General features: G+C 31.3%; 1 protein-coding gene across 1 annotated transcript; it reads right to left on the bottom strand.

Annotated features, from left to right (window-relative positions):
- Nucleotides 1–14,109: 14,109 nt before the first annotated feature.
- On the bottom strand, nt 14,110–17,419 carry LOC110736500. Its single transcript, XM_021916718.1, has 2 exons — nt 17,121–17,419; nt 14,110–15,133 (listed from the first exon to the last, which is right to left on the bottom strand). The coding sequence occupies exons 1-2, from the start codon at nt 17,194–17,196 to the stop codon at nt 14,475–14,477; spliced, it is 735 nt and encodes a 244-aa protein (XP_021772410.1). The 5' UTR covers nt 17,197–17,419; the 3' UTR covers nt 14,110–14,474.
- Nucleotides 17,420–17,806: the final 387 nt, after the last annotated feature.

Consider the following 17,806-nt stretch of genomic DNA (forward strand, 5'->3'; position numbering starts at 1 on the left):
CATGTATCTTTAAATTCTACCTTCATCATGACTAGCTTGTGTTCTAATCTCTCCAAATTGATGTTATATTGCTTTATGTATAGATTGAATGATGTTAAATCACTAAATTAGTTTAGCTAAATTAACTAAAATACAAGAATCATCAGATCAAGGTTGGATTAGTGGTTGGAGGTCCTTTTTTTCGTGTTTTCACCCCTATGAGAGGTTTGGTTCTCACTCCATGCAAGTGGACTTATTTCTAATTTCCCCAAGCCTACTTGTAACAGACTTCTCCTTACCAACTAAAAAAGATGAATTAACTAAAAATACAAAGTATAATTTCTAACGCATGTCTTATATATTCTCAATCTCTCTCCATCATTGCATGCATTTAGGGGCCGGGTAGTTAATTTGTATATATGAAGATTATAATCATCCTCATCATTATAATATATATATGTATGATGAAAACGATTACTCAAAAACCAACTAATACAATCAAATAATATCGACATCGTTCTTCTAATACCTAATTGCCAATCTAGGCATTGGCAAAATATTAGTCGTTGAAGGTGGAAATTTATTATGCTGCATGGTAGCTAGCTAGGAATATTAATCACAAATCTGTATGCTTTGATAGTTGCAATGTATGCTTATAACATCGAGGCATTATGGTCCTAATTTGCACCACGCAACTTTTTTTACTTTTATTTTTTAGTTAAAATTGAAAGCAAACTTCATCATTTTACCTTGATCGAAACCCTATATCATGTACTACCCCTATTATAATACAGTACTTAGGTATTATTAAGTATTAAATTTATGTCATAAAGTTTATGACTTGTTGTAGAAGTACAGAAGATGCATGATATAATATCGCAAACTTTAGAACATGGGTGTCGACATTATATGTTCATCATTCAATTTGATCTCCTTTGGCAGTGACTTGGGTACAATTGTACAAAGAACAAGAAGATCGAATTAATAGTGGTTCAATAATCATGCAAGACATACCAGGCCATTATATTTCAATTTTTTTTCCTTTTTTCATTTTTTTGGTTGCATTCTCTCATGATCTTGATCACCAATGTCGGTGTTATTAGTCATACATGAGTTGGGATACATGATGCATTATATTGGGTTATAGACTTCTAGTAATATACAATCGATCCCTTTTTCAAAACCAATTGTCGCATATATTATACGTATTTGTAGATGTCTGGATAAAGTTGTCACTATGCTAGTTACTTTTTATAATTAAAATATTTTTAAAATAAATAATATAATGAGCGTGTTACGGTTTATATATACTTAATATTTATGAAATATTGCTTATATAATTAACTATATATAGGTAGTTGTATGCTCACTTAATTGGGATATTTTGTGATCCGGTCATGTTATATTATTTATAATTAGGAGAGGTTGGGGTAATAGGACTACACATTTATTAAGGCACAGAGGAGCATAGAATTTTATTCAAATTAATATACGGTTAGTTAAATCCCAATTTATGTGACTGTAAATTTGAACTTTCTAAAGTTAGTTGTATATAATCAATTTGATTGTCTACCTAGCTTAGCTCATAGTCTCATACCGTGCTCGTTTGTGCCATCCCTTTGAGATTATTTGGAGTATATTTTTTGCAAATACATTTAATGATTATCTAAGTTACATAAGCATGAGAAAATGGTGGTGTTGGAGATGTGAATGAAGAAGACATCTATTGGCCCTTTTTTTAGTTGATACTCAAAGATTAACATCAAATTCCGTTTGTTTAATTTTTAACCTCTTTATACTCAAGAAGTAACAAGTTAAAAATTGAGTGAGTTAGAAATAAATTGAATTTTACTTAATGTACGAAATGTTATAATTTTAGTAATTCGCCATAATCACCACCAGTGTCTCCATCCCCAATATCACTAATTCACTATACATAGAACAAGAAGTATAAATTTATAATAATTTGCATGTATTCATTATTTTGTTATCAAGTTGTGCATCTGATTAGAAAAATCAATGATCCACCATATCTCACCGTCCGTTAAGTACGTATGTGTAATCAACTAACCATTAATCTTTTATTGTAATCTGTTACATATACTTCGTATATATTTTTGTGACGTGATTTATTTATAATTAATAATAATCTAGGTCGGTTATCAAGTACTACGTGCAAGTATATTTTAATAAATACATTTGTGAATATGGAATCAACATTTACTACTGTATATTAGTACAAATCTCTACTTGTATGATACTTTGAAGCATTACAATGAGGATTTATTTGTTTCATCTCATCTTAATATAAGTATTGACTTATTTCACACAACATAATTTAAGTTCTTAACTAATTAAGGAAATGAAGTTTTTTCTTTAGACAAAATCACATAAATAAGATAATTTAAACAAAATTCTCTTTTCAAACATAACAAGGAGTACACATTTCAAATAAAATATTTTTAGCCATCATATGTTAAACCAAACAAAACTTTACCTAAGCAACCAAAAGGTTACTTGTTTCAAGATTTTTTAATAAGCAGATTTAATTTTAAATAAACTAGGGCGTATAGAAGAAATTTGATTATTACTTTAATGTTGCAAACTTCTAGCTTAGGGTTTGAAAATGTTCCAAACTCGCTTTTTTTTTTTTTTTTTAAAATACTCCACTCCACATTAATTTGGGTAATACAAGACCTAAACTAGAACAACATTTAATTATTACGTAGTAAAACTAAATACTCCACGTTAAATAGGGTAACAAATTGACCAAGTTAGTTTTAGGTTTCGTATACGTACGGAAGAGTTGCATGGTTCATATCATAATAATGTTTGCGTGTGGCTAGCGGAAGCCTCACCAATCATTATTAGAGAGATCGTTGATCAATTTTCTGATTATAGTATTATAGATGCTTTGTGTTATTTCGCATTCACACCTTGCATTGTCATTTTTTCAATTTATCTTACTTATCATGTACTTCGTAATTTTTAATTCAAATTTTATGCAAGAGTCGTGCATATTTCGATTGTCTTCGAAGACCAAAGTCGTGACAAGTATATGTATCACATACTTTCTTATATTTATTAAGTTAATAAATTAGGTTGTTGTATCGAAAGATGACTACTTTAATTTCACAATTTTACGTGTTTTTTTCCCTCCTAAAATAAGCACATACTTAGTATATCTTATACTTATATTAAATACGATCATATAACTCCTTTTGATAATGTAAAATATTTAGACATACGATATCAATCGCTTATTTGTATAATAGTGTACTTTTTGTAGTTTTATATGTAAATAGATATCTATGTTATTATTAACTTTATTTTTTTTTTATTGCACTTAAATTATTTCTAATGAATTGAAAGTATTTTTACCAAACTGAAATTATATTTTCTAACTAAAACTTATTTTTACTGATTTTCTATTTTTTATTAAAATATATTATAAATGGATCTCATTTTAAAGAACTTTTTAAGACGAATTTTATGATGAAAATAGTAATGAGTTATAACATATTTATTAAAAGTTATAATTAATTTTGTATATATGAAATATTAGAAGTATATTGATAATAAAACACTATACAATATTTTCATTTTACCAAAATCTATCCAAAATTCGCTTACTTAGTCTCCTATGTGTCACAATAATACCTATTTGTCGCCTACGTGGCTCGACACTTGGCGACAAACTGGAATGCCAAGTGTCGATGTCTCGTGGCCTGACTGCGAGACCGACTTTATATATTAGTGATATGATATACTTTATTGCATATAGTACATTATTACGAAGTATATTATTTCTAAAAGAATTTGAGCAATTTTGTACCACATAAACTTGTAGCATAAACTTTGCGTAATGTAATTATGTTGATGCATGGGAATGCGACTATAATTTTAGCTACATTTTTTAGATTAAACCTTCAACTGTTTCCTAATAAGTCCTACCGAAGATGGCCAGCTATATTTAATCTACTCATAGTTTAATGGATTTATATTTTAAAAATGGTATGTGCCCATTGCATACATCTCGTATGCTTGTTGTTTGCGTGTGCAAGGCACACGAACATAATTAAAGGCGTGTGTCGTGAACATGTTGCTCTAAAAACATTATTAGAATGAAGTTGAAATAGCATACTTCGTACTTCTTTTTTGTTGTGCATTATATGAGTATTATATTGACTTCAACTTTCAAACAACTACTTTAATTAATTATTGAGAATTTGAGAGACAAAAAGGACAAGTTACATGCAAGTTTTATTGTTGGATAGTCCGTAGTTAATAACTTAAACACCCCTCTCCCCCCAATAAAAAAGAAAACAATTAAAAAAAAAAAACTGTAATAAAAAAGGTGAGAATTTAACTTGAAGATTATACATTAAAATTTGAAATTTCTAATGCTCAACATATATATATTTTAGTAATAATATAAATTACACCTCCTTTTTCTTCTACTCATGCGTAAGTTGTTAGGTAAATATAAATTGAAAAATAAAAAATCTTCTACTCAACCGAAACCTTTTTTTATCCACAATCAACACAAAAGTATGTTAAGGAAATCTTATACTTGTATAATAATTTAGGAGTGCCAGTCTCTGAGTCTCTCTATCTACTTCCTCTATGCATATTACAAAATTAGTCCCAACTCACAAATAGGTTATTACTTTTTCCGTCTAAAAATTTATTCCATTTGACAGACTCCGTCCAAAACATATAATTAATCGTTAATATTTCCATTTATAAAATTTCACATATGTGAGTATGACTACATTACAATTTATAGATTAATTGGAATTTGGGGTTAGAGTTTTTTAAATTTGGATCTAAAATATATATAACGGGGCAATCGTTTAGAGACGGTAAATAGTAATTTTAGACGGAGTAATACTAAGATGAGATAGCATTTTCTTGATTTTTTAGTAGCATCCACAACAAGCAGGATAATTCAATTTACTTTTAGACGTTCATAAATCATGATAAACCAACGTAACAGTTTTTCAAACAAGTAAAAAAATTAATGTTACTTTTTTCGTAGAGACTTGTAGGACTAGAAATAGTCATATTCTAATTAAACTCATCATTTGAACACACACATATTAATTAACGAATATGTTCTTAATCTAAAAAACCAATCTAATTAATGAAAGAGATTGCTAGCTTTCATTTTCTCACGTCACATTACTTAACGATTAACAAAATTATATAAATTCTTATATTTATATGATTTACAATCTTGAAACATATGTGTATATAATATTATTAATACTATGACTAATTAACTTGTGGGTCCAATTAATTACATAAGATAGTGTGTGGGTCTCCCGTGTTCTAATACTCTTTTCTTAGGCACCTCACAATTTGTAATTTTGGACCTTTTCTTAAATCCATTCATTTAATTTATCTTTTTAATTTAATTATGTAAATAAATATATACAGTTTTTTTTTCTCCTCAAAAATATGGCTTTTGCCTTTTACATGAAGTGGAAGGCCAAGTTGGTTTATTAGGGTTAATAGAGGTGGAGAATTTGATCGAGATTGAAGAGGGCTTTCATAAAAAGGTTTAAATAGTGACGTTATCTGTTATCCATCACTAAAATTGTCTTATAATGTCATCTAACGAATCATACTACGTGTAATTTTACTCATGATGCAATTTCAATATATATATTTATAGATAGATAAGATGTGTTTTAACTAATTATTAACAGTAAAATACGGAAGTTTGAATGTTAACTTACAATTCGATTTCATTTATCTTATATTCACTTATTTCAAGAAACATAATTCAAAAAATATAAATTTGTTTAAATAAGTTTATGTAAAGGTTAACACGGATTATGCATCCATACTAAATCTATATTGAGCTGGTCTATTACTAGTCATGACTAACAGATAAGAAATGTGAATGTCCTATTAAGAAAGATAGAGTATTAAACTAGAATTTTGCGATACTCTCGATAGTTTAAAGTAGCAAAAGGAGGAATATTGTTGATATATATGACCTAACTATCATACCAAAAAATCCATCACTAAATGTCCAAATACATGTAATTACTTAAAAAAAAAAAAACTATAATTGTTTATAATACTATAACGGTCCGTTCCGTTTGATAGGTGATCATAAAAAATGGTAATACGAATGAATTTGTATGTAAATTTGTAAGGAAAATCAAGGTTCATTCTCATGAAAACGGTAGCTCACCCCAAATTGACAATTTTTCTTAGAAAATTTCAATTCCATCCACCTACCTTCTTCCAAGTAGTAATGGATTATAATAAAATAAATGAAAAGAACGCATCATACTTTAATTAAATTACTACGTAGATTACTTTGCATTACCGCCGGCTGCCAAACAGGCCGTAAGGGTTGTAAATAAGCATTTAGGTGGCACACCATCTCCTAAATTAGAATTAATTCAGAATAACAAGTCAAACTAGCTACGCATCAATTATGTAATTAATGTTTAATATAATTTTTTTAGTTTCTTATATATATGCAGGCCTAACAACTTAATATATCAATGTTCTATTATTAGATAAGAAGTCTAAAATATGTGATAACTTCTCCCTCCGATTCATCTGATCTTTATGTTGCTCCTATTATTGAATAAGAAGTAGTTATATATATAAGAAGTCTAACTACTTTCTTAATAGTTATTTACTCTTACGTGTGATCTTTTATATCCGTCTTCGTCGATGTATATGTAATTTTAAAGTATCCAGGCCAGTTTACAAAAATTATGACATTTTTTAAAATATATTAATACTAAGAAGTGCGTTGAAAAACTATGCAAAAAGCGAAACACTTAAACCTATGCGGTGATACATGTTTTTTCAAGCTTAATATCATCCCTTAACTCGGTCAACCAGGCAAATGAAATCACGCTATAGGCCTCTAGTCTATATAATTGAACATAAGATTACAAATTAATTAATGTTTAATTTATCGAATTAATTAATTGACGCTTAATTGTAAAGAGTGCATGAATATCTAGGTCGCAAGTGCTAGTGATCCACTTGACACCTTTTCAACTTTGAAGACGAAGATAGTGAGAATTATTTCCTTTATATTACAAATTGTTAAATACGAGTTTAGGTCGCACCCGTTACTAAGAAAGAGAGCTGATTTTACAAAATCAAACGAGGTTCCATTCCAAAATTATATGGCTTTATAAAGAGTAACCCCTTAGCCTTGTAAAGTGTTTCACTCTCTCTTCTTTTCTCAGTATTAGACACTTACATGTGTTGTTTGGTATACTTCAACACAAATGATTTTTTTTTTTTTTTTTTTTTTTTTTTGAAACCAAATGAATATGTTTAATAATAGTGAATATATTCTATATGATATTTGATATAATAATGATAATGAAGTTTGACTATGGTTTTTTGTTCGTCCATCCATTTTGCTTCGTTCCTTTTTATCCCTTTTCCTTTTTCTTTGTTACGTCCACTCTTGCTTGTATCTCGAATTTTGTCTTTTCGATTATTTTGAAATAGTACTTTGACTTAGCAAATCGATATAAAGCTCTATAAAAAAACTCATAATTAAAAAAATAATGATAATAAAATAAAAAAAATAAAAAATAAATTTTTTTTTTTTGGTGTTTAGAGAGCCACAAGAACGAGTAATAAGAATCGATCCCAAAATCTCCTGAAACCAGAAGGGAATGAAGCTCCAACGAACCACTTAAGCTATCCCTCATTAAAAAAATACAAATAAATAAATTATATAATGGCTCACTGGGTGTATTGTATACAATAATCTTAGAGACTCTAAGGCCTAAACCACGCACTTACGCACTCAAATCATATAAATGTCAGCTTACATAAAGTTTTTATGTGATTTGGGTTGATGAAACATACTCAACCACACATCTATGCTTCACAGATTTTTTTTGTCTAGTTTGAAGAAATATTCTTAAACCTTTTATTAAATTTCTTAGTTTAGGTTCGCAGACATTGACAAAACGAAAATAAAGCCCTCAAGCTAAGAAGACTCAATTGACCCTCCAAATTTTAACTTGCACAAGTTCACTGGTATTGAATTAATGTTTTTTTTTTCTTGTAAGAAGATCATAAGTAATGCGAAATCTACTAAAGTCCAACAAATTACCATGATGAGTTCGGACTAATAAAGTTAGTTGGGATCGCAATTGAGGGAAAGCTTGGAATTAGCTAGAGACGCGCGTGATCTAGCTCGTGAGGGTGATACAATTATTCGCGAGGCTAGCAAATGGCTCTTCCAACAAACGTTGTTACATCATAGAAGGGCTCAAACCCGAGACTTATTCGTTTTTCAACTTAAATTCTTCAATCCCTTTCCAACTAATTCAATCACAACTTATAGGTGATAGGTGATAATAATCTTTCCGTGGCTTGCTTTATCACGTCCCTTTTATTCTTAACAAAAACTTACGAAACATCTACAACCATAAATATATACTACAAGTAGTTTTCAGAATCTTGGGAGTGTGTCTTCCACTCGTCTTAAGATAAAAGTTCATCTTATTCTTGATTCTATATGAGTAGGTAGCGTTTATTCTAATAGCCACTTTTTTCTTCACATTAGAAAGGGACGAAAATAGAAAATATCTTCATGTAAATTAATATTCGGATGAGATATACTTATTAGTTATCGTGTAGTGTTCATGTTGTAAACTTGGCCTAAACTTCTTTAAAGGTTCCTATATGCACCTTAGAGATGTCAGTAGGGCAGGTTAAATAGGTTACCCGCCCCATCCTCGTCTCACTGGGGCAGAGATGGGTCTCGGTTTGGTGGGTGGTGGAGCGGGAATGGGGATAAAAATCATACCCGTCATGGGTAATGGAGAGGGGATGGATTTTAGGTTATACCCGCCCCATTTCATACTCACATCTATATATTTTTAAAAACAAAATTATACTTTATACTATATTTTTATAAAAAAAATTATGTAAATAAAATAGTAAATATAATATTTTGTAATACACTTATATTATAAACAAAAAACTGTGTAACTAACATTAACAATGTTTTTTTTTTTTTTTTAAGATAACCTATATTAATTACTTCCTCTATTTTTTTTACTTGATCTGTTTCATTTATCACGCTTGCCAATGCAGAACTTTAACGATCAATAACTTAATTCTCCATAAGTAAAAATTATAAAAGGTATATATTATGATAGTACTTATTGAGACGAATCTAACAAGATCCACATGAGTATGTTTTCCTTACTTATAATTCACAAAAGACAGTCAAAAAAGGGGTATTGAATAGTGTAAAAGTCAAAGCAGGTCAAGTAAAAAAGAACGGAGGAAATATGTAGGATTGTGTATTTGGGAGGCGGGGATTAGGCGGGTCTTGGGTGGGGGTGGATATCCAAGTGGGGAGTGGGCGGAGATGATTTTAGAATTGTACCCGCCGGGGCGGGGATGGGGATGAATTTTGAACGTGCCGTGGGGATGGAGATGAAAAATTTAAATGGGAATGGGGATGAGAAGGCCAACATCCGCCTCGCTCCGCCTCATTGACATCCCTAATGCACTTGAGTATGCATTTAAAACTAGGAGTATCGCATTTAAAACTAGGAGTATCTATCGTTATTTTTTACTCGGTCATATGATAATTATTGCTTAAATTATTCTAAAATCTTTAAATAGAAGCAGAAGCTTTTAAATGAGTAAAAAGTAATTTTAAGTGCACCTACAACATCTACAAAGAAGATTCGGTTTTAACAGATATATAAGACTTTCAATCAAATAAAAAATTCTTTCACAAAAATTACAATCGTCGAGTAGATCTACCTGACTACCTCTATACGACTATATGCACTACTCAGGTGCATGCAAGAATCTCACCAACTAACTTCTTCAATGCTCCTGTTCATCATGATCTCTATGTAATTAATACTTCTTATACTCTTGACAAGAGAATAATCTTTTATGACTTTTTTCTTATCTTTCTTTCTTCAGCCAACAAAAAGGAATTAAAGATATGACAATATTTATATTCGCCCGTACATTTGTATGGGTTGTTGTATCATGTATGATTAAAAATAAAAAAGAAAGAAAGAAAAAGTTTAACTTGGGGAATATCCTTAATGGTTCACTCTCAGATATTTGTGTTTGGAATATACAGAATACTAATACATTTCTATTTTCTAGTGTAGTAAAAATTATGCATTTATTACCGAGCCAAAAAAATAATTACAAAAAAAATAAATCTAAGTCTAATGCTAAGAAGTGAGGATAATCACCGGCCCTTATTCATACCTCTACCAGTCCACCCCCATCAGTTCCAATCCAAGAAATTTGTTCCACCATAGTCCACAGTTGGTTGTTTTAAATATCTGTGAGAGCCCAGTCAGGTCCAATTGGATCATTTATCTAACATACATTAAACATATACAATGTCGAGAATTTGAGATATTAATCGTTAAAATAGTGTGTTGACAAGCGTGATAAGACAATGGTGTCAACTAAATAAAAACAGAGGTAGTATCTAATAACCCTCGATTATCCTTCAAAAGGGAAGATCGATAAATTTTCAGTGGGCACAAACTTTTGTTGCAAGATAATATGATCACATCTCAAATATAGAATACCAAATTTTTATGCGTGCGTAGTATCCGATCAATCTTTTACGTTAAATGTTCTTATTAAGACAAGTAGTTACTGATAGGTTGTCGTACACCTGTCAAAGATAAATTCCTAACAAAACCAACTAACAATGTAGTAGGGTAAGTAGGGTCGAATCCACAGAGAGATGGCTATTCAATCTAGCTTTTAAGGTATGGTTATTGGGAAAGAAAGGTAGTCTAAATTAATATAAGAATAAAACAATTAATAAAAAAGACCTAGGGTTATGGTTTACCATATTTATAGTTATAAATCTATCAAAATACCATTAACAATTCAATCAATCAAGTATCTAGAGCAATTGCTAAGCCTTCGGTCGGGTCTTAACGCTCTCAATTCAACATATCTAGTTCGGTCGCTAACATAATCAAAATTGCTAATTGTAGGTAAGCCTCTAAAAAGTAAGATCTTTCAATTCAAACTCTTATTAACAATGATTAATCAAACAATTGATCATGTTGCAAGATTAACAATAAAACACTATCAATTAGAGAAATCAATAATTAAAATATCAATAATATCAATCAAGATTCATTATACAAACATGGATTCCCAAACCCTAGAAATAAACTACACTAGCATGAAATAAATAATTAAACCTAGATCTAATAAAGAAAGCATAATTGAAAGCAATAAGAAATAATAATATCTCAATGAATTAAAATAATAAACTCAAGAATCATCCACGGAAGAATCCATGGAGATGCCATGAGAAACTAGTGTTCAAGAGAAAACTCACGAATGTCAAATAATAAAAGGTATAAAAGGCATAAGGGAAAATAAATATCCCTTGAGTATTTATATTATCCTAAAACTAATCTAAAGAAAAAGAAATAAAATAAAATCAGAAAAATAGCAATTACATAAGTCATATTATGATTGATCGACTAAGGCGACATGTTGAGTCGACTAGCTTGCAATGGTCGTGGGAAGACAAGGCCCATAGACGAGGCCTGCTGCTGCTGCACACGCTCAACGGCCGCTGGATATCCAGCGGGCCAAGCAGAAGCTCGCTCGTGGCTGGGAGTGCCGAGCTTCGGGCATTAGTGGTTTGCTGGTTCGCAGGGTCGTCTTTCTAGGGGGCTATAACTCCTGTTCTAGGGATTGCATTGAGGCATGTGACCTATCGTTGGAAATCTTTTCAAGTGTAGTTTCTAACCCAATTTAAATCATTGCAATCCGATATGTAGAACTCGAGTTATGATCAAAATAGTGAGCAAAGGTCTGTTTTGACATATCGTTCATGATCGTTTTACTTCATTTTAAACTCAAATTCAATTCCGAAAAGTGCATAACAATCCTTGTGGATGCTATTTTCATTCCTCATGCATATAAATCACAACCTGAGCTTCCACAAACACATATCCTTTATTGATCGACCTCGATTCATCGATGTTTCATCCTTTCATTGTCCAATTCATCTAAAACCATTTCGAAAGCGTCCAAATAGTTATAAAAACTACCTAAAACATTAAGAAAACACGAACGAAGCGTAATAGAGCACAAAACGAACAATTTATGCAAATGCAACCTAAAAAGCGACTAAAAGTCCTAACAACCTACTATAAAGGTACATAAACGTGCCTATAAACTTTGTATAAATATGACTCATCAGTTACAACTCACATTTAATTATTTTCTTAATAAAAAGGAGTAATATAATATTAAATTAATTAAATAACTTTTATCAGGGGCGGATCTAGCGTGGGTATAGTGGATTCAGCTGAACCCATACTAGATACGTAAAAAATCTGATAAGTTTGAAAAATATAAAAATTGTTTAAAAGCTTTTATCACATCATTATTAACTAAGCATGCTCAGTTGAACCTATACTATGACATGCATTTTTGTAAAGTTATTATAATTCACTCCCGAATTTTTGGTGCCAATTTGCACACCTAAATTAATAGTAATAATTGGTATTTTAGATTATACTATTTGATTTTATTTTATGTGCTCGAAGAGTCCGAACCCATGAGCAATAAATTCTGAATCCGTCACTTGAGTTGTATACTTTTATGTTTGGGTACAATCATGGACTAAACATAATATGATGTGAGCTTTTGGAAGAAAATTGGGTGGTCATTAGTTTCCAGACTTGCCACTCGCTCATGCAACTATGACATGTACGGCTGGTATCTTGCACGCCCTAGACTGCTAGACATCAATTTAAAGGGTTTTTTTATACATAAAAAAATCGTCTAACCTATTGTCAATTTGTCACCAATCGAACAAATATTTCGTCAATTATTTGTCACCAATATCACAATATCTACTACCCGTTTAAGTCGTATCGTTGATTCAAGTCAGTGTATGTTTATAAGTAAAAATTGAAAATTGTGTTAATAACACGAACAAAATAAAATTAGGAACGCAAGTTATAAAGTATTGTTTTCTTATCCATTTTAAATGATGGACCAATTCACACACAATATTAAGTTAGTTTGGAGTTTTTATATTTTTAGTTTTCTGTCTACATTTAGTAAAATTTTGTTAATACTTCTTACAATAAATATAAACATGTGAAAAAAAAAAATTTATTACATGTTTATATTTAGAAAAATTCATTATAACTACAATATCCTTTTTTTAATTGAAAAAATAACTCAATATGACTATTATGTCATTGTTATCATATTTTTCTCTCTTCCATTAATATCTACATTATCCACATATAGCTTAAATTTTAATAGTTACTCGTACGTAACTATTGAGCAATGCACCACATACTCCCTCTGTCCCTTTTTATAGTTCTCATTTGGACTATACACGTTTTTTTTTTTTTTTGGGGGGGAGTGGGGTATAGAATGCAATTACTGTTACTGTACAATTGTACATATCTGGCCTCCCAAATTTAGCAAGGGCAAAGTGCAACTGGACAGATTAGTCACTTTCTGGTGCGACTACTCGACTATGCCCCATTGATTTAGACATTTCTCTCTAATTATACTTAACTACCTTTGTTTTGTTATCAAATTTTAGAATATAGAAAGAAAAAATTGAATGAACAGATCCTAAGCTTGATACGATATATGAAGTACTCGTATAATTATAAAGGTATGTTAAGGGATGTATTTATGTTTTGAGGCACTTCAAAAGATTTCCTAATTACACTTTATATTGCGTATGAATAATACTAAAACTCGACAAAAGTTTCTACTCAGACCGTCTGAACCAAGAATTTTCATTAAATTGTCAACTTATAATTTGGAAACAAGATATTGTGCAATGAGTAACAGCAGGACTAAAATCTTTGATAAATGACAATTATCACTATTTTTATATCAATTGATTGCTGTCTTCATATGTTCAATTATTAAAAGTTTTGAATTCATTTATTTCCAGTACACAAACACATAATATTGTAACAAATTGTTTACTGTAAAGCACTTGTACTGTTGTACATGATATTTCACTTTTTATTTTTATTTCTAATTTCCTGTTTCTAGTTCTTAAAAAAAAAGGGGAGGGGGTAATATCTGAATCTTCTTAACACTATAGTATAGCAAAAAATCCAACTTCACCTTAAAAATTCCTAACAGCAAATTTTCCATAACCTTCATATCATCACAGTTCCAGGTCTCTGGCTTAGTTTTTCTAAAGTCTGTATGGAGTAAATTTCAGAGTTGCACATCCAGTTGTTTCAGTAACTACTGATCACAGAGTAATATAATACTTAGTGAATTTACAATATAATTTTTTTCCAGTAAGGGATATCTCATATTTGGTATTAATATATCTATCTATCTATCATTGACACAAAATGCAAGCAAAAGAATCGTATTACAATGGCTTCAAGTTCCAGCTCTGCATCTCTGCTAAGCTAATCTTGATCAGGTAAAAGCCAGACAGTTAAATTATGTGAATCCTATAATTCTTCTGATACATAAACTTCTTGAGATTCATAACCTTCTTGAGATTCATAAACGTCTTGAGATGCATAAACGTCTTGAGGGTCATAAATTTCACTCACCTCACTTTGACTAAACTGAAGCAAGTAGTTGACACCATTCACCACATCGTAGACCATTAACCCTATTCTTCCTCCAACCCAACTTCCCACTTGGCTTCCAACGAGGTAGCCAAACCTCCCAAACCTCTGTTCCCCAAGGAATCCTACAGAGTAGGTCCCAACCAAGGTCCCGCCTCCCCTGAGAAAGCCTTCAGTCATTGTACCTCCAAAGTAAATGGCTTCAAAGAAGTCCCACCCACTAGATATGATTGGTCCTGTAATCCGCCTAGCCTGTCGGGACGCTAATTTTGCAGCCTTTTTTCCTTCTTTGGCGGCTTGATTAGCAGCAACTTTGGCTTGCAATCCCTGTGACATTGCATCACTCAGTGTACTCTCAATTGCTCGGCTCCTGGCTAACTCAACATGAGCAGATTGAAAACTGTTGACGTAGAGTTTCACACCCTCCTTAACTGAGCATGCTAACGAACCTGATCCCAAATCGAAGCAGTTCAGGAAAGTAAATTGCCCACTCTTGGATGCTGCTTCTTCCCCCACCAGCTTCCTGCTTTTTTCAGCTGCAAAGTACAAGAGTGATTTATGATGTTCTTGACAAAAAGAAATGCAGATAAAATAAAAGATGATCCATCTAAAACAATTAAATGGCCAAGTTGTTCTACAAGGATACTTGCATTCTGCAGGAAAAAATTGCCAACTATAATGACGGATAAACAGTTTCAAATTTATCAAATCTCAGTGATACTAGAGCAATAGAGCCAAGGGACTTTGTGACAGTCATATCTATAAGGCCTCTTTTGAATTTCAAAGATAGCTACAATTTTCCATAAATTTCTGCTCAGTAGCTTCTTAAGGTTTCGGTAACCTGCCGGTTATTCCTGATTTTGAGCAGCTAATAATTTATTCTGAGATTCAACTGAATCTACTCCTCAGTATTCACTGCCATACTCTTTTTAAATAATCAAACAATGGAGACGGAAAATATGGTAAGTTGACTAATAATTGACCCCAGCAGAGATGCTTGAAAGAAATGCTACAACTTTAACCAGCCAAAAAAACATGAATATAGTTTTTAACATTCATCTCAAAGATGCATTCTTGACAACCTTGCAGGACCCTATCTCTCATCCCTTGTTCCCAAAAGGTCCCAAACTAGCAACAGAAACTTATTTTACAAAAGATTCTTATTTATGTCCAAAATAATGAAGCAAAGTCGCAAAAGCTAATTAGAAAGTAAGCTGCACTGCCTATTGGTCGTTAACTCAATAAAGCTCTTTCCCTTGCTCCTTGTGTTGGTTCTTACTCTGCTGTTACTATAGATATTACGATCAATTAGTTGGTTACATAAAACGGCTTTTTGGACAATCTTGACTAACAAGGAATAAAGCTGTCCAAATCAGAAACTTCCTAGACTGTCAATTCATAGATAAATACTGGTTGGATTTACATGGTAGTGGTATACTTTGATAAATTACTGTAGCAATTCACAGCAAGTTAGCAACGCATATATACCCCTTCATTGTTTGATTATTTAAACTTCCTCTTTCTCAGTATCCCTCTCCCTCCTTTATTTATCTCTCATGTAACGTGCACATACAAGTAAATATACTAGACACACAACTGCCTGTCTGCCTCCAACAGAACCCTTATGATTATACGAGTGCTCCTCCATTTATGATCACGATTAACCATTCACATTCATAAAAACCTCATTTATTATCCATGAATAATGGTTAGATATAAAGCTCAATTATGCTTGATTAAAAAGATCATTAAGAATCATTTAGATCTTGAAATTTGTTTTTGGAATTCATAAATATATTAACTTCGGTTCAAACTTCTCTATTATAAGCTGTGTATTTTATTGTTTTCATAAGATATGTATACTTGCATCTAAATTTATCACGATTCACGACTAAACAAGCTAGTATAATCACACAAGTTTTTTTTGGTGCTAGAGTATAACCAAACAAGTGATTAAGAACAAAACTAGCTATAGGAGTATAGGACTAAACCCTATTCAATACATACACCGTGCTCAAATATACTAATTACTAAACCGAAACTAATCTAAAAGTTCCAGCAAGTTATCAGGCTCTGATTGAAACGCAATCTCGAGTTTAAAGCCACACAACTAAGTTCAATAAGCTTAAACAGAGCATAATAATACACAACTCGACTCGACTCGACTCACTTACACCCCTAATACATGTAACAACCCCCTTACAATCATTTGTATGATCTCCTCCTATTTTCCATTTTATCATCACAAGAACTATAATAATAAGAGCCCTTAAATCAACTCCAGTCCAAGGCCACTCAGATTCAAGCTCTTCTAATAATATTATCATCATATAATAATTAAAAATCAATAAACCTAATCTATAGAACCCTCCCTCCAATCAGATCAAATTAATTAAATAAATAATACAAAAATGAAATCGCCCACAATAACCCAGTCAAGATTTAATCATATAATCAACAATGTAAAACAAATTTTATAAAAACAAAACCAAAAAAAGGGAAAATTAAAAGCAGAAATTATACCTGCAATGCTGAGAACGATAATTCCAGCAACGAAAAGAAGAAGCTGAGTTCTCTTCATATTCAAATCAAAATCCATGGATGAACACTTTTATCTCAGAATTCCATCAAACAATTTAATAATTATAATTGCTGTTTAATTAATTGCAGATTATATTTGGAAAAAGGGTAAAAATTAAACGAGTAAACTTGTTAATGAAGGAAGAATTTTGCTCATCAAATAGAGAATGAACACGGAAGGTTGTAAAGCGTAGCCTAATCAGTGGGAATGAACGCTTGACCACTGACCAAAGAATCGTCGTTTGTTATCCGTGGATGTTCAAGGTCGTAACTAAACGACGCGTATGGGAGAAGAGGACGTTTGACAAAAGTAAGCTTCCAAACGAAAATATTAACCAAAGTGGTTGCGTGGCAAAAATATTTACCAAAATAAGCTTCCAGGGTAAAACGCTGCCTCGGGCAGCGTTTCTTAAGTTTGACTTTTTTTTCTCGTAAACTTTTAAAAAAACTTAAAAAAAAGAAAAACAGCATAAAACGCTGCCCCTGTACAAATTATTTTTGAAGTTGGAAAAAAAATGTAAGTGTACATAAACGCTACCTGGGGCAGCGTTTTATGTACATTTTTTTTGTACATAAAACGCTTCCACGGGCAGCGTTTTATGTACAATTTTTTTTTTGTACATAAAACG

This window comes from Chenopodium quinoa, unplaced genomic scaffold, assembly GCF_001683475.1.
Source record: "Chenopodium quinoa cultivar QQ74 unplaced genomic scaffold, ASM168347v1, whole genome shotgun sequence".
Lineage (NCBI taxonomy): Eukaryota > Viridiplantae > Streptophyta > Magnoliopsida > Caryophyllales > Amaranthaceae > Chenopodium > Chenopodium quinoa.